This window comes from Periophthalmus magnuspinnatus, chromosome 20, assembly GCF_009829125.3.
Source record: "Periophthalmus magnuspinnatus isolate fPerMag1 chromosome 20, fPerMag1.2.pri, whole genome shotgun sequence".
Taxonomy (NCBI): domain Eukaryota; kingdom Metazoa; phylum Chordata; class Actinopteri; order Gobiiformes; family Gobiidae; genus Periophthalmus; species Periophthalmus magnuspinnatus.
The window spans coordinates 7,736,334-7,757,818 of record NC_047145.1 but is presented as its reverse complement, the minus strand read 5'-3'; the positions used below and the strand labels follow the sequence as shown (position 1 = coordinate 7,757,818).

The 21,485-nt window shown below is 41.6% G+C and overlaps 1 protein-coding gene across 2 annotated transcripts in view; it reads right to left on the bottom strand.

Moving 5' to 3' along the window:
* Positions 1 to 2,093: 2,093 nt before the first annotated feature.
* Positions 2,094 to 21,485, bottom strand: part of znf438 (zinc finger protein 438) — a 75,575-nt gene continuing 56,183 nt past the window's right edge. Inside the window, exons 4-5 of one of the 2 annotated variants that reach the window (XM_033986218.2) lie at positions 6,581 to 8,176; positions 2,094 to 5,941 (exon numbers count right to left, since the gene is read on the bottom strand). In XM_033986218.2, the coding sequence (XP_033842109.1) occupies positions 5,380 to 5,941; positions 6,581 to 8,154 (2,136 nt within the window). In that variant the 5' untranslated portion in view covers positions 8,155 to 8,176 and the 3' untranslated portion in view covers positions 2,094 to 5,379. The remainder of the gene's footprint in view (positions 5,942 to 6,580; positions 8,177 to 21,485) is intronic. The other variant, XM_055229893.1, reaches the window with a different exon arrangement.

Sequence of the window (21,485 nt, the reverse complement as noted above, 5' to 3'; positions counted from 1 at the left end):
TTTTAAAATACATTTTAAAATAATAACTTTTACATAGTTTCATAGTAAACAAGCAGTTTACTCATACCAGATGGAATTGTTTGCATGGCATTTCAACAATCTGATAACTCCAGAAATGAGATTACAATCAAATATTTGGTTTGCATGTAAACGTAAACATAGCCACTACTATTTCTACAGTTTTTGCTTTTCCTACAGTGTTTTCAACTTCAGAATCGCAAACTGCTGCAGTCAGTAATGCTCAGTGACGATGTTTACACACACACCAAAAATCTGATCATTATCTGATTTCTAGAGTTATCAGATTATTGAACTATCATGGAAACAGTTACATCTGATATAAGTAATCTGATTTCTCCTGTGCAGGAAAATTATGTATATGTTGCAAATGAATGGGACAAAAACAATAAAATGTACTTTGCCTTCCAGATACAACAGTGATTTTACTTTATTCTAGTCACGATACATGCTCTGTGCTAATGATGTGCCGTATGTGAACGAGACGGCTCTTTTGAATGGTTCCTTAACATGAACGGTTGGATCTGAATCTCATCTTTAAAAAGAGCTGAATATTTTTCTGAATTTGTTTGCATTTTTATACTGGTTAACAATGAACTGACACAAGAATCAGCACAGAAGCAGAGGAGACCACAGGAGTGAGTGAGTGCACAAAAAACATATTTGTCATCATAAATAAAATATAGTTTTAAAATGATTATTATTGTAGTGCAATGTTTGGTTTAGATTTTGAATAATTCCAATGGGTAAACACATTCCCACTCTCAGTTTGAAACATTTTAAACACATTTAAGCCTTGAATGTTTCTCTCTGTGATTCGTCTGTTGTTGAGTGAATGAGTTCTCACATTTACTTTTGTTATTAAAATAAATAGTAAAAGAGCCAGTCTTTGAATGGCTCTTTGAAATGAACGGATTCCAAAGATTCAGATCTCATAAAAGAGCCAAAAGCCCCATCACTACTTTTTACATTACTCACTGAATAGTAAAAACAGCTAAATAAGAAAACAAACTTAACACTATAAAATATTATCCAAGCATTTGAAAAATATTTTCGTTGTGTATCACCTAAGTCAGAAGCTACTGTTAGCGTCACTTCTTTGCATCTAATCACTCACATTGTTACTAAGAATCATGGGAAACCAACTGCATGACACTATCCCAGACGCATGACTCTGTCATGGTGCATTGTCAAAAATCTTTATGTAGGCAGAGATTGAAACTATATAGAAACAACAGCATGACACTATCCCACACAGCTGTTTTTGTGTCAGTACAATGTCACAGTGGTATAAAGGACTAAGTGGGTGGGGCTGAAAGTTCAAACTAAAACATGTTGCCAAGTCATGGTTCAAAATCAACTTCAACTGGCATGTGTAACCAGGTGTTTATGATTACTAGATCTGTCTTGAACACATCCCAAATCAGATCTTGTTATTGGGTTATCTGTTACCATTAAAGTGAATAACGGATTTCTTCAGATGAGCCTAAAACGTTCATCTTTGTTTGGTCCATACTGGATGTGGGCCCATGTGCTTGGCTTTCTTAAAGAAGTATAATATGTATATAATCTATGATGCCCGTGGCTCATTATGTTATAATTTGCACATTTTAAATCACAATATTAATGTAAAACAACTTAGTAAAATAAACAAATCCGCTGACTTCTGTGTTAGAAAACTGCAGTGCCCAATGGGACCTGATGTAATCATGAACGTCATCACAACAAAGAGTCGTGGAGCTGTCGGCACCTGCAGATCACACTAGCGAGTAGCAGACTTTTTTTTCATTTATACCAAAATGACAATGTGATGCTCCTTCGTGCACCATCAATTAAGAACATAAAATTGACAAAGTACAGAGCAGTGGAGGTGAAAATGGGGATTAATCATCAATATGGGGTCTTGATTATTAAAGAATGCTCAAATGTGCATGAATCACTCCAAAAATAAACTCGAGAGGGTATATGAGAAGGGGAAGTATAACATGGTTAAAAGCTCTGAAAAGTCGATTTTGCATAATAGGTCTGCTTTAAAGCTAATGAATTGAATAACCATTAAATAAAGACACAAGTATACAGTCAGAGCATATTTTATTCATAGACATCAGGGCGTTCTGGTTCACAGCAGTCACAACACAACACTTTCAGTCAGTGAGCCCAACACATGAGAATATAGTGGCATTCTAATGTACCATCTCATCTGGACCATCTCAACCATCTCATCTCAACCATCTCGTCTGGACCATCTCACCTGGACCATCTCACCTGGACCATCTCACCTTGTGCTAACAGTCTATCCTCTTCTATCTGAGGAGAGTGAGTCTGCACCTTACTGCTGCCACCTCCTGGTTGGTGTCGGGACGTCAGCCCTGTGCTTCGACAGACAGTAGGCCAGCTCCACATGGCTTGTACTTATCATAAAGTCTCCGTTTAAACCTCCACTGGACAGCACAGCAGCTACGTACTCTATGGAAATATATATATATGTACTTTCAATAGCTCTCTATAACTATCTATAGATTTACTCTATTTAGCATATGTTTGTTTATACTTTTGGTAGTTTTTTTTTAAACATTCAGGTACATTCACTTAACCCTGTGATTTTTTTTTTCTTCATATCAAAGACAACAGACAGACAGCCATGTACTATGGACTTGAGACCAGGATACAAGCATCTCTCATTAGAATGATTGCAAATGTTACAGATGCCCCAGTGCTGCTCCACAAAGACCAGCAGCGAACAGAAGAGTGAGGCCTGGCTACATATAGATCATTAGTGAAAACAATCCTCCCACTACCACAGAAGAGCTCAAGGTTTACCACAATCAAGAGACTACTCCAGAAGCATCATTACCATATACCAGAGCAAAGGTAGAGCTGCCGAACATGCATCGGTCATAAAGGGTATCACTCTTTGAAATCAAAATGTCTTTATAACAAATAATTTGTATGTGCATAGGACAATATTATTTAAAACTATGTGTAGCCAGGCCATGCGTGGTGCACACACATCCACATAAGTAAACACCAGGAGCACCTCTGCAGACAGAAGACTCTGGTCTGCACACTTCACCTCTAAAGTCACTAGTGTGCACAGACTCTTGGCATAGAACACAACACACAGGCATTATTCAAACAGTCCAAGAGAAGGAGCTCCACCTCTGACTCACAAGCTCCTCCTACTGTCCACAGGCTCCGCCTCTAGCCTGCACTGGGGCCTCAGAAGATGACAGTAGGGTGTGAGGGGGGGCAGTGTCCGAGACTGATGTCCTCACACTGCCCTGTAGAGGCTTCAGACACATTCAGCTGGAGCTTAGTCTGTGGTTACATCTGTCCCAGGCCTGGGTCCGAGGCCTCGAGGGTCTGACAGTGTGACCATGTGGTCATGTAGAGTGCCCGAGAGGAACAGCAGTCTGTGACAGTGTCCAGACAGCCACGCCTCTGTGGCCACTGATGAGTGTATATGTTTTCCAAATTATTGAGTCATTGAGCTGTGACCATAAAAATAGACAATTTGTAAATATAATTACACCAATTCTTAATAAACTGTAGCATTGACTATAAAGTTTCCTCATTATAATGCATGAAAAAGACATTTCAGCTGGTTCTGGAATATGAAGTCAAAAGACACCTGCTCCAAAAATCTTATCTCCCTCACTGGTGTTAGTGCTGAGCCTGGAACTTAAAAGATCCAATATCAATAATGTTTAGTAGAGGAGAGGGGGAAATATTGCTAAAAATCAATATAATTGCATCATTTGATGATAACAAAAAAAAAAAAAAAATTCAAAATAAATTATAATAGCTCAACTTGGCTTGAATACATAGCATTTGTCTATAATGTTCACTCGTTTCTAATGCTTTGCACTGATCCCCAAAGTGTGAAAAGAAAGCCCTTTATGTCCCTCTGCCCAAAGCCAGGTCAGGTCCATCTGACCTTTACTCAAATGTTTAGTTGGCCACAGCAACGCTATGATCTGACATACACAACCTGCCAAAAGTTTGGACGCACACATTCTCATTCAAACGTTTTCTTATGTTTGCTACTTTCTACTTTGTAGATGCACACTGACAACATGAAATATATGAAGCAAGATGTATGGACTTATGCAGCAAAAAAACCCACAAAACTTTAAATATGTTTTATGATGTAGACTTAAATTCCTCAAAGTAGCCACGTTTGCTTTGCTGACAGCAATGCAAACCCTTGGCCTTCTCTCAATGAGCTTCATGATAAGTTCCCTGAAATGGTTTTAACTTCACAAGCTTGCCTTGTCAAGGTTCATTAGTGGAATGTTCAAAGCAATTAGATGCCTCCAGTGAGAATCTACAATGTAAATTGACACAAAAAGAAAACGACATTAAATGTGTGTCTAAACTTTTGATTGGTGGTGAAATGAATGCCTTGAAATAATTTAATTTCACCTTCTAAGATCCAGCCATTGTCTGTTCCAAGTCTTTAACATATTGGTGAAAACCCGTAAGTCACAATATTTGATAATGTAACTGAAACCACAGTGATGCATAAACAGGCTGTTTTAGCCTGGTTCATAAGTTAACCCTTTAACAGACTTTAAATAAGCATAGAAAAATAATACAGCTTTAGCCACCACATGTACATCAGTAAATAAACAGTGCAATCCAACGTGACATGAGACTGGTTTAAATAGGAATTCTTTGACACTATTTGAACTTGAGGTGCTTCTTCTTCCCTGTCATTTGTGAAAATGATGCAGGACCCTGTAGATATGGTCCATCCCTGTGCTGTAGACGGCAGCAGTGTCTCCCAAAGATGTGACAGTCTGTGAGGCTCTGAGCACCTACTTAGAACTTTAAAGTGGAACTAAACACGAAAACATTTTTTACTACTAAACTGTTCCTAGTGCTGTTTTGGCGGTTTTAGTGCAAACTGGGTAAATTTGAAACTTTCCTATTTCCTGTACTATGTGACATCACACAGGACTGCCCTAATTATAGCCAGGTGTTTCTGATTGGCTGCAAGGGGCGGAGTCTGAAGTGTGGATACCTGTTAGACCAATAACACAGTTTCTCATATCTAGACCCCTCCCCTTCTCCCCCCATGCTCTCTTTAGTCCTCCAGGTACAGCCTAGTTTAGCAGCTCTAGTTAAAATGTGGTTGTGGTTTAGGTGTTTAGTCCCACTTGAACGCTTTCTGTGTCTGATCATAGGCAATTTGTAAACTTACTGGGAGGTATAAATCTGTAAGAGCACAATTTGGAGGCACTATGATTCTGCTACCGCACAAACTGACATATTATCTTTGGGGAACACTGCTGGTAGAACTGAGAGAAAATGAGAGGATTTGTGCCCAGGTCAGGAGACGTGTCTGTGGGCAGGGGGCTAATGAGGGCTGGGGTGAGGCGTGTCCACGTCCAGCTCCTCCTGTCCCGAGTAGGAGCTCAGGGCGTCCCAGAGGACGCCGGGCTGCTCACAGTGGTGCCGGCTGCTCCAGTGCTCCAGTAGGCTGTCCCTGCTGTCCAAAACCTCCCTGCAGAGCACACAGTTCAGACCCGACTGGGCCGACAGTATCCCCAGGCCCCCCTCGCTGTCCGGAGACAAGCCCCCGCCCTCCTGCCCATCACGGCTAAGGTGGTGGGACATGACGTGCCTTTTGAGTTTGGAGAAAGAGAAAAACTCCTCATCACAGCGGCCACACTTGACCAGGTTGCGCTTGTGGTTGAGCTGTCTCCAGTAGTGGGCAGCGTGTTTGACCAGCTCATCCTCTGCCTCGCGGCCAGAGCGGGGGGCCTGGTCCTGGAGCACAGGCAGCTCTTCTCCATGAACGTGCCGCAGGTGCATCTTCATGTCGGCGAAGGTGGGCGTGATGGCCTGGCACCTCCCGCATTTTATCTGCAGCTCCACTGGGTCCTCACGAGCCTCCTCCCCGCCCTCAGCTGTTGTCCTGAGAACAAGAACACAAAAATGTGTTTAAAAAAAGCAAAAAAGAGGAGTTTGGAAAGAGCGAAGGATTTAATGGGCCCTTTTTTTGCTGTTTTCTGATCTATATTATTAAGTTGTTTCCTCATCATAAAATATACCTGGTATTGTGTTTTGTTTCATTCACATGTTTAACAAACAAATCCTGCATATTTAGGCTGAATTCTTCTCTCAAACAGAAAGCACTCTGTTCTGCACCTTGTGATGTCATGTGGTAATAGAGAGCTCTACTGTGTTTTTAAATGCCATAAACCTTCATTTGGATAATTTCAACCCTGGAAATGCCCATATCTACCGAACAAAACGTAGCTGTTTCGACCTAGTTTAATGGTGAGGTAATGTATTCATCTTGCTTTCAGTTACATGTGTTTATCGCTAAAAAGCCTTGAAAACATGCATTGACTTGTAACTAGGCCTGATGGCAAAACCTGCTTATCTTGATGGATACAAGTAGGTAACATCGTACACCTAAGGTTAAGAGTGCTGTAATTACTGAGCCTAACAACATGAAGGGTCATAAAGTCGTCCATCCAAACCTTAAAAATGAATGACCTTCATTATAACCTCGACAGGATTTAGATTTAGACAGGGTCCTCAGTCTCACCCGTCGGCATGCGGCTGGTCTTCGTGCTGGCTGATGGAAGGCTCCACGGTGAGCACCACCCTGTGGACCTCACGCAGGTGGCTGAAGTACACGCCAACATACCCGAAGGCCTTCTGACAGAACTCACAGGACAGTGCGGTGCGTGGCCTCACTTCGGCGTGGTGCAGCTTCATGTGCGTGCTTAGGCTCCCCGAGTGCGCGTAGGCTTTACGGCACATGGGGCAGGCGTACGGCCGACTGTTGGTGTGACTGTTCATGTGGCTCTGCAGGTGATGCTTGAACTGGAAAGAACGGCTGCAGGTTGGACAGCGGTGCAGGCGTGAGGGGAGTGGGGTGGGGGCTGGGGGGCTGGTCGTCTGCAGTCCTGGGGCAAGATCTTTGTCCTGGCTCTCTGCTGTGAGGGTGGGCACACTGACCAACTGAGGGACCGTCTCCATCAGCAGCAGGGGCTTGGGTCGGATGCTGCGGTACTTCTTGGAGATGTCCACCTCCTTCTGTTTGTTCGGAGCCGTGGGAGGGGGCTTGTCAGGAACTCGTCTACGAAAGAAGGTCAGGGACCTCTTCTTTCGGGCCTCGAACGCCAGGATGTCCTCCAGTGTCTTCCTCTTGCGACCCCGCTTTCTGCCTGGAGCTTTTGGCACAGTTCCTAAAATAGGGACCAGAGCAGTTTGGACTTGAGGTGGTTGCATTGTTTCGGGCACAAGAGTCTTTGTGGCAGAGTCTGAGGAGCTGGATAGTAGTGGCTGACCTGCAAACTTGTTTTTGTCTGTTGTCATGGAGCCGAGTTTGGCTGTGGGCATGAGACTGTTCTTGATCTTTGAGTAGGGGAGGATGGGCAGCTTCCCTTTGGGTGGAGAGGGGATGATCTGCACTGCTTTGCTGAAGATGGCAGGGGACAGGACGGTAATGCTGCCTGATGGCTGACCTGCAGGTTTGGATTGGCACAATTGTACAGCAGTCTTACTTTCCTCTGGAGGTTTCCCAGGTGATGTTTTGATGCCAGGGTTTGGATACTGGATGTTCTGGACCAGGCCAGGGGGTGAAGTGCACTGGGAGGGGTCTGCTTTAAGTTCCAGTTGAGAACCAGGGTACAGAACAGCGTTCTCGGGCAGCAAGGCGGTCACTGAGAGGTCAGAAGAGGCCTGGTCTATAGAAAGGAGCTGATCTGAAGGTTCCTCTTTGGGCACTTTGGGCAGCAGTTTAGTTTGCGTACCCACAACTTTAGGCATGGTTTTGGCCTTGGCGGTTGGTGGGGTCTTTGCCTTATCAGGGGTGCCTTTGCTCCGGGGTGCCTGGTACCGGGGGATGGGGAGCTTGAGGTTGTTCGCGGTTTGCTGCTGGGGAGTCTGGGAGGACACAGAAGGGGGCAGGGCCACCAGGGAGAAGGTTCCGTCCTGGCCTGCTATCTGCATGAGTGCATAGTTCTGCGCAGGGACGATGATGGACTTGGGGCTGGAAGCGGTGCTGGCCTCGGGGAGTGCAGAGGGGGGCTGGCAGGACAGGAGCGCGGGAGATGCAGAGGGCACAGCGGCCGGGGCCTTGGGGGCGATGTTACGGAACTGAAGGCTCTTCATTCTGGGACAGACGGGAAACCAACTGTAACACAGAGAGGAGAGTGGTCAGGGAGGGGGCAGAGGAAGCAAATTTATTCTGCATATTTTTTTATTTTTTTTAAGTGGAGCTAAACATTAATCTTTTGCTACTAAACTGTATATAGAGTGTTTTAGTAGCATTGTCTGTTTGTTTGTGCTGCTTTCAGTGGCCACTGTGGGGTTGGGGGTTGCTTCCTTATGGTTCCAGCAAAATGCCTTGGAAAATATACAGGCAAAATCACTCACTCAGTCTCATTTCATTTTACTGGTTTTACAACATACCATATAGTTACAGACCCTTTAAACTACTTTTGGCTGTACACTGACTTGTTGTATTTCTTTATACTAAACAATAGTCCTACTATTGTCAATGACAACACCAATAATGATGAAGTAAACACGTTTTACAGACACAGGGTACATTTACGTGGTCAGAAAATAAAATCAGATAACTAGAATAATCAGATAATTAAATTTTGGTGTGTGTTTACAGCACAAGAGAAATCTGATCATCACAAACACCTGATCACATGTGTCCACGAATCAATGAATTCTTTTGAGTAAATGTTGGATTTGGAAGACAAATTTTTAATCACTTCCTATTCACTTCTGTCTTTATCTCAATACTCACTCTGATATCTCCAAATAAACCATGATCAGATCATGTGCATGTGAACATAACCAGTGTAGATGCTAAATCTGTTCTCATACTTGACTTTTGCACAGAGTGTGCGTTGCAACGGAGAAACGGATACAAAATGTTGAGTTGGACGGGAATAAGGCATATTATCTGCACATGTTTTCTACGCACACATCAATGGTTAGTTTGCATGAAAAGTAGAGAGTTGCCTGTGAAAGACCTTCTCAGAATTGCATAACACTTATGTATGATTGTGATTAAAATTCAGCCAAGATGCTGATTAAAACAGCTGCAATTTCAAGCATCAATAATGCTGCTTTATTGTTCCAGATCTGATCAATCTACAGCGCGTTTCACTTCCTGGTCCCAAGCAAATGTGGCCAAGATCATCACTACAGTCTGACCTCTGCACAGCACACACAGGCACGCACACAGGCACACACTTTCATACTTTGTGGGGACATTGACGTCCATTCATTTCTTGGAGACTGATCCTAACTCTGTTAGAGAAATTCCATTCCTGTACTGTACGGAGGGTTCTCACTGCCAGCTCAGTCCCTGTTATCTTAGCCTGCGTCATCAGAGGTATGATACAAGAGAAGCATAGCCAAACTGGACTGTACTAGACTAGAATGGACAATACTATGACAATGTCTCCCAGGCCCTATTCAAACCCTCCTTACAGTTAGCAGTACAATTCTGTCTAAGACTCTGCCCATAAGCCCACATCATCCACGCTCCTGCAAGACCATTTTTCATGAATGTACTGAGCTCTTTAAAGGGGAGGAGGGGGGGAAATCAGAGTGTGAAAAACAAAACAAACGTATTTAAAATGTTGTTGTCGGCGAATGATGATCCAAGTATATTATGCGTTAGCAATTAATAAGTTGTTTTACGTATTCTTTTTTCCTTCTAGACTTATTGTAAATCTACCCACTCTCTCCAGATCCAGCAACAAAGTATTTGGTTAGTTGCAATATAAATATAGCATTAGCTGCTAACGGCTGCAATAACAATAGTTAAGTGACAGAATCTGCAGCTCTGACAGTCGTGCGAGTGCTATGGTGAGGTGGGTTTACGGCTCTCTGTGGGGAGCAGGTGTGTGAACAGCTGGAGGTGCAACTTGAGTCTCAGAAGATCCAACCAGAACGTCACCAGACACCGGGACACAGGAGGGTGGGCTCCACCAACATCCATCTGAGCAAGGACCGTGAGGAGGACCGTGGCGGCGCCCTTCAAGACTTTAGATTCAGTACTCATTTATCATCATAATGTTTAGTGGCTGATCATTTCAGGTGTCATAAAATAAGATTCTTGAGGTGCCTTCACTCATAGTAGTCTGGTTCAGTGGTTTGATTAGGGACTGAAGTTGAAACATTGTTGCTGTTTTCTTTTGGTGCAGATCACGTTTTCACCACATTTTAGCTCAAACAAAGTGAACCAAAAGAAAATGGAATATATTTCTCGTCTGAGGTGGCGCTGCACCTCAAATTGTGCAGGAAATGATAACCAAGTACAAACCGCGTTCGCCCATTGGCCAGAGGAAAGTCCCTACCAGATAGGTTACTTGTCAACAAAAGCTGAGCTGCATCAGATTTTAGCAATGTTCTTTACGAGCCTGTGTAACTCATCAGCCTGTCAACACCACTGTTTTTTGTGATCGGTCCCAGAAACTGATATTTTTTTTCTAATTATATGAAATAACAGCGATCATCAATTTCATCCTCACTATGTGTCTTGTCATGGTCTATTTCTCCCTGTTTGATAGTCATTCTGGGGCTTATTTTGTTCATGCTCAGTGTGCTATGGAGGCTTGTTTGGATCAAAAAGTGCGAGTTGGGCCGAATCGAGGTCCGGATTCAATGGATTCTGCTTGCAACTGTACCGGCTCTTTAGGCTGCACCAAATCAAGCTGGTGCTTTCACAACAGCCCAAACGACCCGACCTCGCAGGTGTTCCAAACTTCAGTTCACTTTAAACAGACCAAATGGTGTAGGTGTGAAACCTCCTCAGTCTGATGAAAAAGAGTTTTGTATTAGAGCTGGAGAGACATGTACACTACCAGTCAAAGGTTTGGGCACACCTTCAATATTTTTAATTTGTTTAATACTTTCTACATTGTAGATACTAAAGCCATCAGATATATGAAGCAAGATGTATTGTATGATCAAAGCAAAGGGTAAAGGCCATTTTGAAGAATGTAAAATCGAAAACATGTTTTGAGTTATTGTGTGTTTATAATCTACTATATAAATAATGAAAATGAAGAAACAAAATGTGTGACCAAACTTTTGACTAGTAATGACTGTGTGAGTATGGTACAGGTGAGACTGGACATGTCCTGGCTTAGAGAGAGACTGAACTGTGCTTTACAGAGGAGGACACTGAGGCTAGAGTCCAGCCGCTGGGCAGCTGTCACGCTCCACTGGCTCATCCTCCAGGAGACAGAGGGGAGGGGGTACATGGAGCCCCCACAGAGGAACAGCAGGGGCCGGACTGCACGCAGAGCTCATATCAGAGAGGGCTCTGTGCCTTCAGGCTGGAGCTCTGTGTGTGTGTGAGAGAGAGGGGCTAACAGGGCTAAAAAGACACTGGGTTATGGGGCAGCTTGTCTCCAATCTGCTCTCTGCTTTGGTGAAGATAATGTTAAACAAAAGTCTCCTGAATAATTAAATAAAAGTTAAATGTTCTGTGATGACTACATTAGTAATACAACTTTTTAATTTCCTAATATGACTAGAAAATTAGCGGACTTATAATTTTGTTTTGATGTTCGCTTTAAAACTCGACTCCATGGAAAGTTTCATTTGGCTACTGAGGAGACGCAGTATGGCATAAAACTTATCTACGTGGACAATATTCCGAAGTATGGTTTTAACTTTTTATTTCCATGAAAGATCGTGTCGCACCTCCAGCTTGAACTCAGAGGTGGGTAGTAGTCAGTTCACTTTCACTAAGGAGTACTTTCCTAGCAGCATATTTTTTTCCTTTTTCAATATTTTTATTAAAGTAACAGTACTCTTACTTCTGTAAAAGTTGAGATTACTCTACCCACTGTGAGATTCTACATAAAAGCTTTACAACAATATGCAATGATTGGATTGGGTTTCTTGCACTACTCCTTCAGATATGATTTAATTTCTCATTTTTGTGTCTGACCTTTGAAAATATCAGATTTTGTGCATTATTTAATGTTTTGTCCTTCCAATTATATGAACTTCAAATTATAAATCAGATGTTACGCCCTGACAGTTGCTCTGAATAGTATTTTTTACTGTTTCTTGGGTAATTTCTTGGACCACTTTGTACTTCTATTTCAGTTTAATGTAACTTCAAAATAAAATAACTCGAGTACAGTTTTGGCTACTCTACCCACCTCTGCTTGAACTATTGCAAACATTTCACATTGTTCAGCCTTGTACACGCTCGCATGTATCCCAGTTCCCCCCTCCGTCTCCAGCAGAGTCACAGTCCGATTGGCTCTAACTGTCCCTGCCGCGGTGGATATCTCAGGTTTTATGAGAAGTCCTGTATAAATAATCGCGGCGCTCAAACACTTGCAGCTGTTGGACGATCCGCCCTCCTTTTCTTCTCCTGCCTTTGAAAACCAATACACCTTTTTTCCGTTCACAAAATCAGGCGCCGTGAATGTTTGCCTTTCCCTGTGACACCTCCAGATTGTTGCACTTAATCCTGATTGGGAGAACAGTGCGCAGTTGGAACAAAGCCCAAATTAAACGCCTATTGAAACACCGGGTCAAACTAAACCTGAACCTTAGACTGGAAATGTGTTTACAATTACAGTGTTTGAAGCAGGGCGCTGTAATGTGGTGTCTTTTGATATGCCCCTGCAGTATTGATATAAAGCGGAGGAACTGTTTGGAGAACCATACCTGTGGCTTGCGATTGATAGATGGAAAGAGTACGGAAGATTGAGATAATAAAGACTTGTTTAAAACCTCACTCCAAGATTATAGTTTTTCCCGTCGAAGCTGGCCGGGGTTCGGGATGAGAGCAGCGCTTTTTCATGAGACGCTGTGGAAAAACCATGGAGCGTTATTTGTGAGCACGGGATGACGAGGCAAACCGGAGAGGCGACCGGTTCAGAGGCTTGGCGCAGGTTGCGAGCCAGTACAGAACCGAGATGGACGCCCTAGGACATGGAATTTAAATCTGTCATAGGGAACGGCGGTGCCCAGAAATAACTGAAGTAGTAATAGCAGGTTTAAGTTACAGTCCAAATCTCCATTGAGCAACTACAACAAGGATAGCAAAACAATGTACTCTGCTTTTGTGGGTACATTTTTGTGGGTATAAAAAGGTGCCATTTCCAAAACAAACTAATGGAATTATGCAAATCATGTTATGTTGTATCTTGTTCTAGCAAAAACATGCCCGAAGTTATGTTGTACACGTTTCAGGAAAATTTAAAGATTTAGTTGCCCTGTCTAGAGCTCAAAATGCTTTGCCACCATGTAAGTTTGGCTCTGAAGTGAGAATACATGTGTCTACAGAGGTGCTGGAGTATTTAATAATTGTATTTAAGTAAGAGTACTGTTTTCAAATATTATTACTTTAGTAGAAGTATGAAGTAGTGTGGTATTTGGGGGAAACCAATTCTCAAGTAAGAGTAATTGTTTGACTAACTGTTTGAACAAAACAACTGCTTTATAATATTTAAAGAATGTATTTTGAAAGACAAAAACATCTGAAACACAAACATTCAAATCATTTTATATTATCAAAATAAACCTGTAGTCACTTGAAGACTAACAGTGGGAAGAATAACCAAAACTTTGACCCAAGTAAGAGATTTGACTGTTACACTGTCAAATACACACTATCAGTCAAAAGTTCAGACACACTTTTTCATTTATTTTCTTCTTTATTTCCAAGATTGATGATGTAGATTCTCACTGAAGTAATTGAAACTATGAATGAACACATATGGAGTGTAGCAAACAAAAATAAACTCAAAAAAGGTCAAAAGATTAAAAACAGCCACTCTTTGCTTTGAGCGCTGCTTTGCACTTGTGGCGTTTCTTGATCCTGAAGCAACACAGCTGTGAAGTGAAAACCATTTCAGGAAACTTCATCATGAAGCTCACTGACAAAAGGCCAAGGGTTTGTAGCACTGCTGACGAATCAAATGGAGGATATTTGGGCATTTAAATACAAAATATAATATCTTGCTTCATATATTTAATGTCTTCTGTATGTATATAAAATGTAGAAATTAGTAAACAGAAAAACATTGAATGAGAGGGCATGTCCAAACTTTTGACTAGTAGTACATTTTTTGAGTAGTTTTCAGACCCCATACTTGAGAAATACATCAAGTATGGGGTCTGAAAACTACTCAAAAAATGTACTCAAATACATTTACTTGAGTAATTTAATTGTACTACCCATCTCTGCTTGTCTATTTGTTTACTAATGACTTCCTTTTCCACTACATGCCTTTGTAAAAGACACCTGGAGTAAACCTGTGCACTGCTCTCAGGTTATACATCCCTCAGAGGTGGAGGAGGTGGAGGAGCACACATGAGAAGATCTCCATCACAGCTGTGCTACAGTCAGACAGATGCTGCTTCAGGAGCATGTGGGCCAACAAAGCACCACAGGAGAACAGCAGGAGCAGCCAACTGAGTCGACAGAGGAGACGAGACAAGCTGCACTACAACTGTCAATAATAGGATTGTCAAAAGGTAAAAAAACAAACAAAAAAAGATACTAATCAATACAAAAACTACCGTAATATCGAAATTAGAACAAGTATCAATACTCAAAAAGTCACATTGACAGGACAGAAATTAACCTTTCCTGAATAGCTTTAGAATGATCTTGAGCTGTATCAGAACAAGTATAAGACACATAGACTAGTACACACCCATGGACCACTATGGAACCTACGCCTGAGGTATTACAAATACAAGAGAACATGGTAATATAGAAGAAGGTACAGTACTACGATTGAATGTTGAAAATCACATTCTATAAAAGTTTTTTTTATTATCATCGTGGTATAAGATTTGATTACTGACTTTATTCTTTAATATTGAATTTGACTTCTGGAGTTTCACGTAGTCACAAGAGCAACAGTATCCAGTCACAGTCTCACTTCATGGTGTGGTATAATGACCATATTATTGGGAGAATGACAGTATCAGGACGACAGTGGCTCAGGGGGTAGAAGATAGGCAGTTTGTTTGTTTTCCCAGCTCTAACCAGTGTACAATGTGTCCTTGGACTTGCAGTTCTAACCATCTATGCGGTGCTGGAGGGATTTTGCTCATCTGGGAGGCTTTTGGTGAAGATTGGCAGCAGGCTAAGACCAGGTATAAAGTATTAATGAATAATGTGTGCAGAGATTTGCACAGTAAAAAGCACAATGGACAATATGATCATTAGATTAAAGTATTTTATATGTTATAATGTTGTATCCTCATCAAAAACATACCTGAAATTCTGTTTTGTTTCATTCACACATTTAACACACAAACCATATTTTGGCTATGTTCTCCCTCTGCTGTCAACAACAGGAATGAACAATGAGGAAAACAAATAACGCCTTATCCCTCATGAATACTGTGCTAAAAGAACCATTCATTTGTTGTGAACACAATTTGACTGTATACGAGTCCGGTGATGATTTATGGGCTTAAAAACGAAGTCTGAAGTTTTGCCTATGACGCAACTAAATGGGCAAAAAGTTAACGGAATATAACGGAGTGCTCAGAGAAAACTACTTTGGATCAATGGATTAACTAAACAGGTGTGAATGAAGCATAATTCAACTCAAGGTATGTTTTTGATGAGGAGAACAAAAAAGGTAAATAAAAGTCAATTTTGCATAATTTGTATTCTACATTTACTCCCAAGAGCAAGACCAACATTCTAAAAGTCTAGAATGGTACTGTGATTATATTGATATTATCAGATCCTTATCAAGCATGTTCAACATCTATCCATCTTTCCTGGGAGGTGAAAGTGATATTAGCCCTTCAGGCAAGAGCTCTACTTGTGCATTTGGACCAATCAGACACAGCCGTGCTAAGTGTGTGCTGATAGGCCATCTGAAGAGGAAGTGCTTTACTCCAGGAAGTGGTTGATGTGGCAGGTAATTGTGAGCGATGACACGGCCCGGAGCGCCACCATCAACCAATCACAGTGCGGCGTCCTTCTGCCAATGTACATAATAGAGGACACACGTTATACCCCCATATGCTCTAATGCTCCATCCACTCTGTTTAACGCCTCTCTGGGGTAGTGTCAAGTCATTACAACGGATCACTTACAATACAACATGAACACTAAAGCACATTGTAACGTATATTTCAGAATACTGGCATAAAAAGTGACTATACTCCAGGTTAAGGACAATTCTTTTAGGGTTAATCAAAATCAAAGCAACATTTCCATTTGAATTGTCGTAGCAAATTGCACAGGTACACTGCCAGTCAAAAGTTTGGACACACCTACTCATTTCATGTTTTTCCTTTATATTTACTACTTTCTAGATTGTAGATGCAAACTGATGACATCAAATATATGAAGCAAGATATATGGGATTATGTAGCAAAGTAAATAAATACGTTTTATATTTTAGATTCTGATTCCTCAAATGAGTCACCCTTTGCTTTGATAGTGGTGCAAACCCTTGGACCTCTCAATGAGCTTCATGATGAAGCCTCCTGAAACAGTTTTCACTTCAGGGTTCATTTGTGGACTGCCACGTGTGTGCAAAGCAGTGATCAAGTGTAAAGAGTATTTACAAAAATCTAAAACATGTTTTATAGTTAGTGTTGCTCCAATTACTTCAGTGAGAATCAACAATGAAAATAGTAATGAAAATAAAATTTAAAAAAAGCAAGTAACCAAATAAATTATGAATAAAGGTAGTGTAAATAGCTATTCATCAGTTCATGTACTCTGCAGAGAACTGTAGTTTTTAATGGGTTTTCTTTCCCTAAAACTCGTTAGTCCTGGAGTTCAGGACTCCAAGTATCTGCTAAATGGCACTGATAATCTGTTGTTTGTTTCTTATATTGTCATCTGTACAACAGAATACAGAAACTAGTTTGTTTCTTTTCTCAAGTGGCAATTGATATACATCAACAAATAAAAAATATGTGTATAGTATAACATTACATTATAACTAATATTGTTTATGTGAAATCTACCATTAAAAAAAAAAGTTCAGCTCTTTGTGATTTTATATTTTGGTTAAAATTAACGTGTGACCCCAGGTTTTTGATTTCGATTAGACCGAGGACTGCCCTGTTCAGAGTTAATAGGTCAATCCTGCTTCAATCTACATGAGCAGAGAGGAGCAGGGCAGAGACAGCGACAGGAGAGAGGGACAGAGGACATGGACAGGAGAGTGGGACAGAGGATGGAGGCAGGAGAGGGGGGCACTAGAGGGACGTCCTGGCAGAGAGTTCCTCTTTATCAGCGTCCCCTCTCCCGTACTCACACTCAATCAGGGCGAGCAGAGGAGAGTGGAGGAGAGTGAAGGAGGTGAAGGAGGTGAAAGAGGTGGAGGAGCCAGAACCACAGACTGAAGAACCCTGATCAGTGAGGTCCCAAAACAGCTGCACCGCAACAGCTCATTGCTCTCAACAACTAATCAAAAAACACTATTACAGCTCAATTACAGCAGGTTAGCACTGTGTTAGCAGAGAGGTAACAGTGTTAGCTGTATGTTAGCAGTGAGTTAGCAGTGAGTTGACAGGACTACAGCCAGGCGATCATCAGATTAATATGTGTTTGCCAAAGGTTTACAGAACAAACAACCAGGAAATTACAAAGGAATGATCTTGAATCAACTTTAATACCTTAAGCCTGTGGTCCAATACATACTTTTATCCTCTTGTAAGATCTTCACTACACATCGTGAGGCATTTAAATGGTACGACAGCATACAGGCGCACTGTGCGATGGTGCATACAATCGGTCGTGGATCAAAGTCTGTCTGCCCAAATAAAAGGCTCCTGTCTCTGGGTGGTCAAAACAGTGCTAAGGTTCATCTTTGTCCCATGAATAGAACATCTAAACCCTATTCAGAAAAGGGAACAACATTATAACATGGCACAAAGCTAAAAAACAAAAAAAACAAAAAGATTCCACCAAACAGTAATCAAAAGTGTGAGGAAGATTTCGCTTCCTGTTCCTGTCCACCTCAGCTGGAGCGGTGCCGAACTCTGAAAACAGCAGTGAGATCAGATGTAAGACGCGTGAGCACAGTGAGGTCAGATGATTCGAAACGCCAGTCGCCCTAATGTGCCAGGGGTCAGAGGTCGAAGGTGAGGGGGTGGGGTTTAGCTGTCTAGAGGGGAGGAGGTACGTAAAGGCAGATTATCAGGTAAAGCTGGGGCCAGAGGTGAGCATGGGGTGTTTATACAGGCGTGGGGTCAGAGGTGAGGGGGAGGACACTGGAATGAAGAAGAGCTGCTATGAGAAGTCAAAACAACCCAGATACTCAGGCACTAATCCATACTAAAATTGGACTTGAAAGTAGATACTCATTTGAACAGATATAGATACAAAAGGTGCAAAAGGTCCAACGAAAGAAACAAGTCATTATTATGTTGTGTTGTCTGTAGGCCAATGATAATCTTCAAATCAATTTGTATAGCCTAAATTTACAGTTGTGCACTCTTCATAGGTCTACACAAAACTGCTGAATTAACAGACAAACATAATATGGAAAAACATAATATTTTACCTTTAATTAATTCAGTAGAGTTTGGCAATTCCAGTGCTGAAATTATCCGAATGATTCTAGTGAAGGTGTAAGAACACAGTGCAGCACTTCCTGTATTACCACATGAAATCACAAAGTGGAATAGAGTGTTTAATCAGAAAAATAGCATAATATAGCCTCTTTAAACTGCATCAGATAACAACATGTTGACAATAGCCATGCTGCTAATTTGCCTTTCAAAACATTTCACTCTCTCATGTTGCCAGTAGAGGGCATGAATCACCTAATCCAACTTTGAAAGAGTGCGCATAGTAGCAAGAGGAGAGGTGAGGAGCAGAGAGGAGGAAAGGGGAGAAAAAGAGAGCAGAAGAGAGAGGAGGAGAGGAGAAACAGGGGGAGGAGAGGAGCAGAGAGGGGAGTGGTGTAAGTGGGGAAGAAGAGAGGAGAGAGGAGGAAAAGAGGGGAGGGCAAGGAGTGTACGGGAGGGGGAGTAGAGACAGAGCCAACACAGGCCACACTCCCTCAGGTCTGAGTACACATGAAAGGCCACGATCTGGGCTAGATAAGAGAGCAAGGCAGGGGGTCCGGGTCAGCCTACTGAGAGAGCCATGTCCAGCAGCCATTACCCCCCCCCTCCTCCCACACACACACACACACACACACCCCCACCCACACCCACCCTCACACACACACACACACACACACACACAAACTCACAAACACGGGCTTGAAAAAAGGCCCTAAATTACCTTTCACCTTTGTGCAACAGCGTGCAACATGGTAAACGCACGCAACACCTTACACACTTGAAAGATATGAAGAGTTCAATCTGTTGTGCTCTCTGGGTTTACACTGCCAAAAAATATAGTGTTTTGGTAATTTGACTTGGGATGTAATAATAACTGAAATAAAGTGATAAATTATCCTATGGGGAAATAAATCTGGCTTTAAAAATGACCTTGTGCTTGTGTCTGCTATATAGGTATAATCTATGACACCCATGGATTATGATAATAATTTGGACATTTTATATTGCAAATATTCATCTAAAAATGACTTAAAAAGAAACCAGTCAAATGAAGTGGAAGCTGACATTGCTATAAACATCCATAACAAACTGAAGCATGCCGGCCCCTCATATAGATAGCTGCAGATCACGCTAGCGAGCTGTAGATTTTTTTTCATTTGTACCAAAACGACTACGCAATGCTGCACCTACACGTATCATCAATTAAGAAAACAAAACTGGAGAACAAAGTGAGTACAGAGCAGTGAGCGTGTACCGGTGGAGGTGAAACCGGGGGTAGATCGGAGCAATAACGTATTGAATACAGGAGGATGAAGATTACTCAAACGTGCATGAATCACTCTAAATACAACTTTGAAAGGGTAAACGGTGAGGGGAAACAACTAGAGCTGATATAATTTGTCGACGTAATCATCCGAGTCTTTAATGTGGTCACTCCCGCTAGCGTTAGCAACAGGTTTGATTGACAGCGTTGCTAAGTGCCCACCACCTGCTAAACCAGCGGTGTGGGTGGAAAGTGGCGTTACTTCTTCCACAGAACGAACTCTGCTCCAAACGCTTTTCCATTAAAAAGCTTCAATCCGATCACTGACCAGTTGAAATGATCGGATCTTGATTAGATTATAATTTGATTGTTACACAACCTTTAATGGGTAACATGGGTGTCTTGCCTAAGGACATGAATTACAGTAGAGGCTCGGCTGCGATTTGAACTAGCGATTTCCTGGAAGACAAACTTCAATGATCCGCAAGGAAATGACTAGACTTAGCAGCGTAGGCATTTACAAATTGGACAAATTTTAAACGCAGCAATCCAAAATATGAGTGAAATTCAGCATGAGACAAAACTACATAAATGTTGACCTTTCTACAGAATTAAATAAAAGCTTATGAAACGGGAAAAATGACACAATCACCAGTGCCTCTTCCAGCATAATGGTAGCAGAGGAGTCTATACAACAGCATATGGCGTTCGGGGCACGCATAGTAAGTCATCCACTGTCACCTGAGCCAATCAATGCTCGGCACAGATCCATTCTAATTAGGCCCCTCTCTGCTCTATGTGTTGCTGTGTACTGCCTGTGCCTGTGTATAACCAGAATCGATAGCGCCATGCTAACCTGCTCCGTAAAGCTCTGCACTCCACTGTCACCTCTACTGCACATGTTTGATCGGCACGGCAACGCAAAGTCACATTCAATCAAACCTTTTAGCAAAACTTACTAGCAGATGTTGCGGGGAAGCTTGAGCTGTACTAAAAAAAAAAACATATTTGCTAGCAATTATTTAAAATATTTTGTGTAAAACTTCTTGTTGGCAGTATGGACACTGAAAGGAGGATGGTGTTGTTATTCTTCCTGTTTTAAAAAGGTCCACTATGTAAGACTGTGTTTCCCTGTCATCCAGCTAGGTTCAGTGGTCCATACTAGTCTGTGTGTTAAAGAAACAAAACCCATCTTCTGGTGTGGTTATGATGAGGAAACAACATTATAACACTGATCAGAAAATAATATAGGCCCTTTAATCAACTTTTTTTTTAATTTTATTTGGTCTTTTTTTTAATGGCTTTCAATATTAATTTCCTGAATACAAAAATTAGACTTTATACAATTTAAACCACACAATAGTTTAATTTCTTCCTCTAAAATCTCTGGTCTGGTCTCTGGTCTGGTCTCAAACCACATGCTTTTACTGACAGAGGATTGGCTGTTGAACTTTCTATTAAAAACTCTGACCATTAGACATGACCAGAGGTGAGGAGTACTCAGTTACATTTACTTAAGTAACTTTTCAGAGTACTTTTCAAGCAGCATACTTTTACCCTTTCTTGAGTAATATGTTTATTTAAGTAACAGTACTCTTACTTGACTAAATGTTTTGGTTACTCTTGCCACTGTGAGCAAGTGCCAAAGTTTTACAATGACAATATGAAATGATTT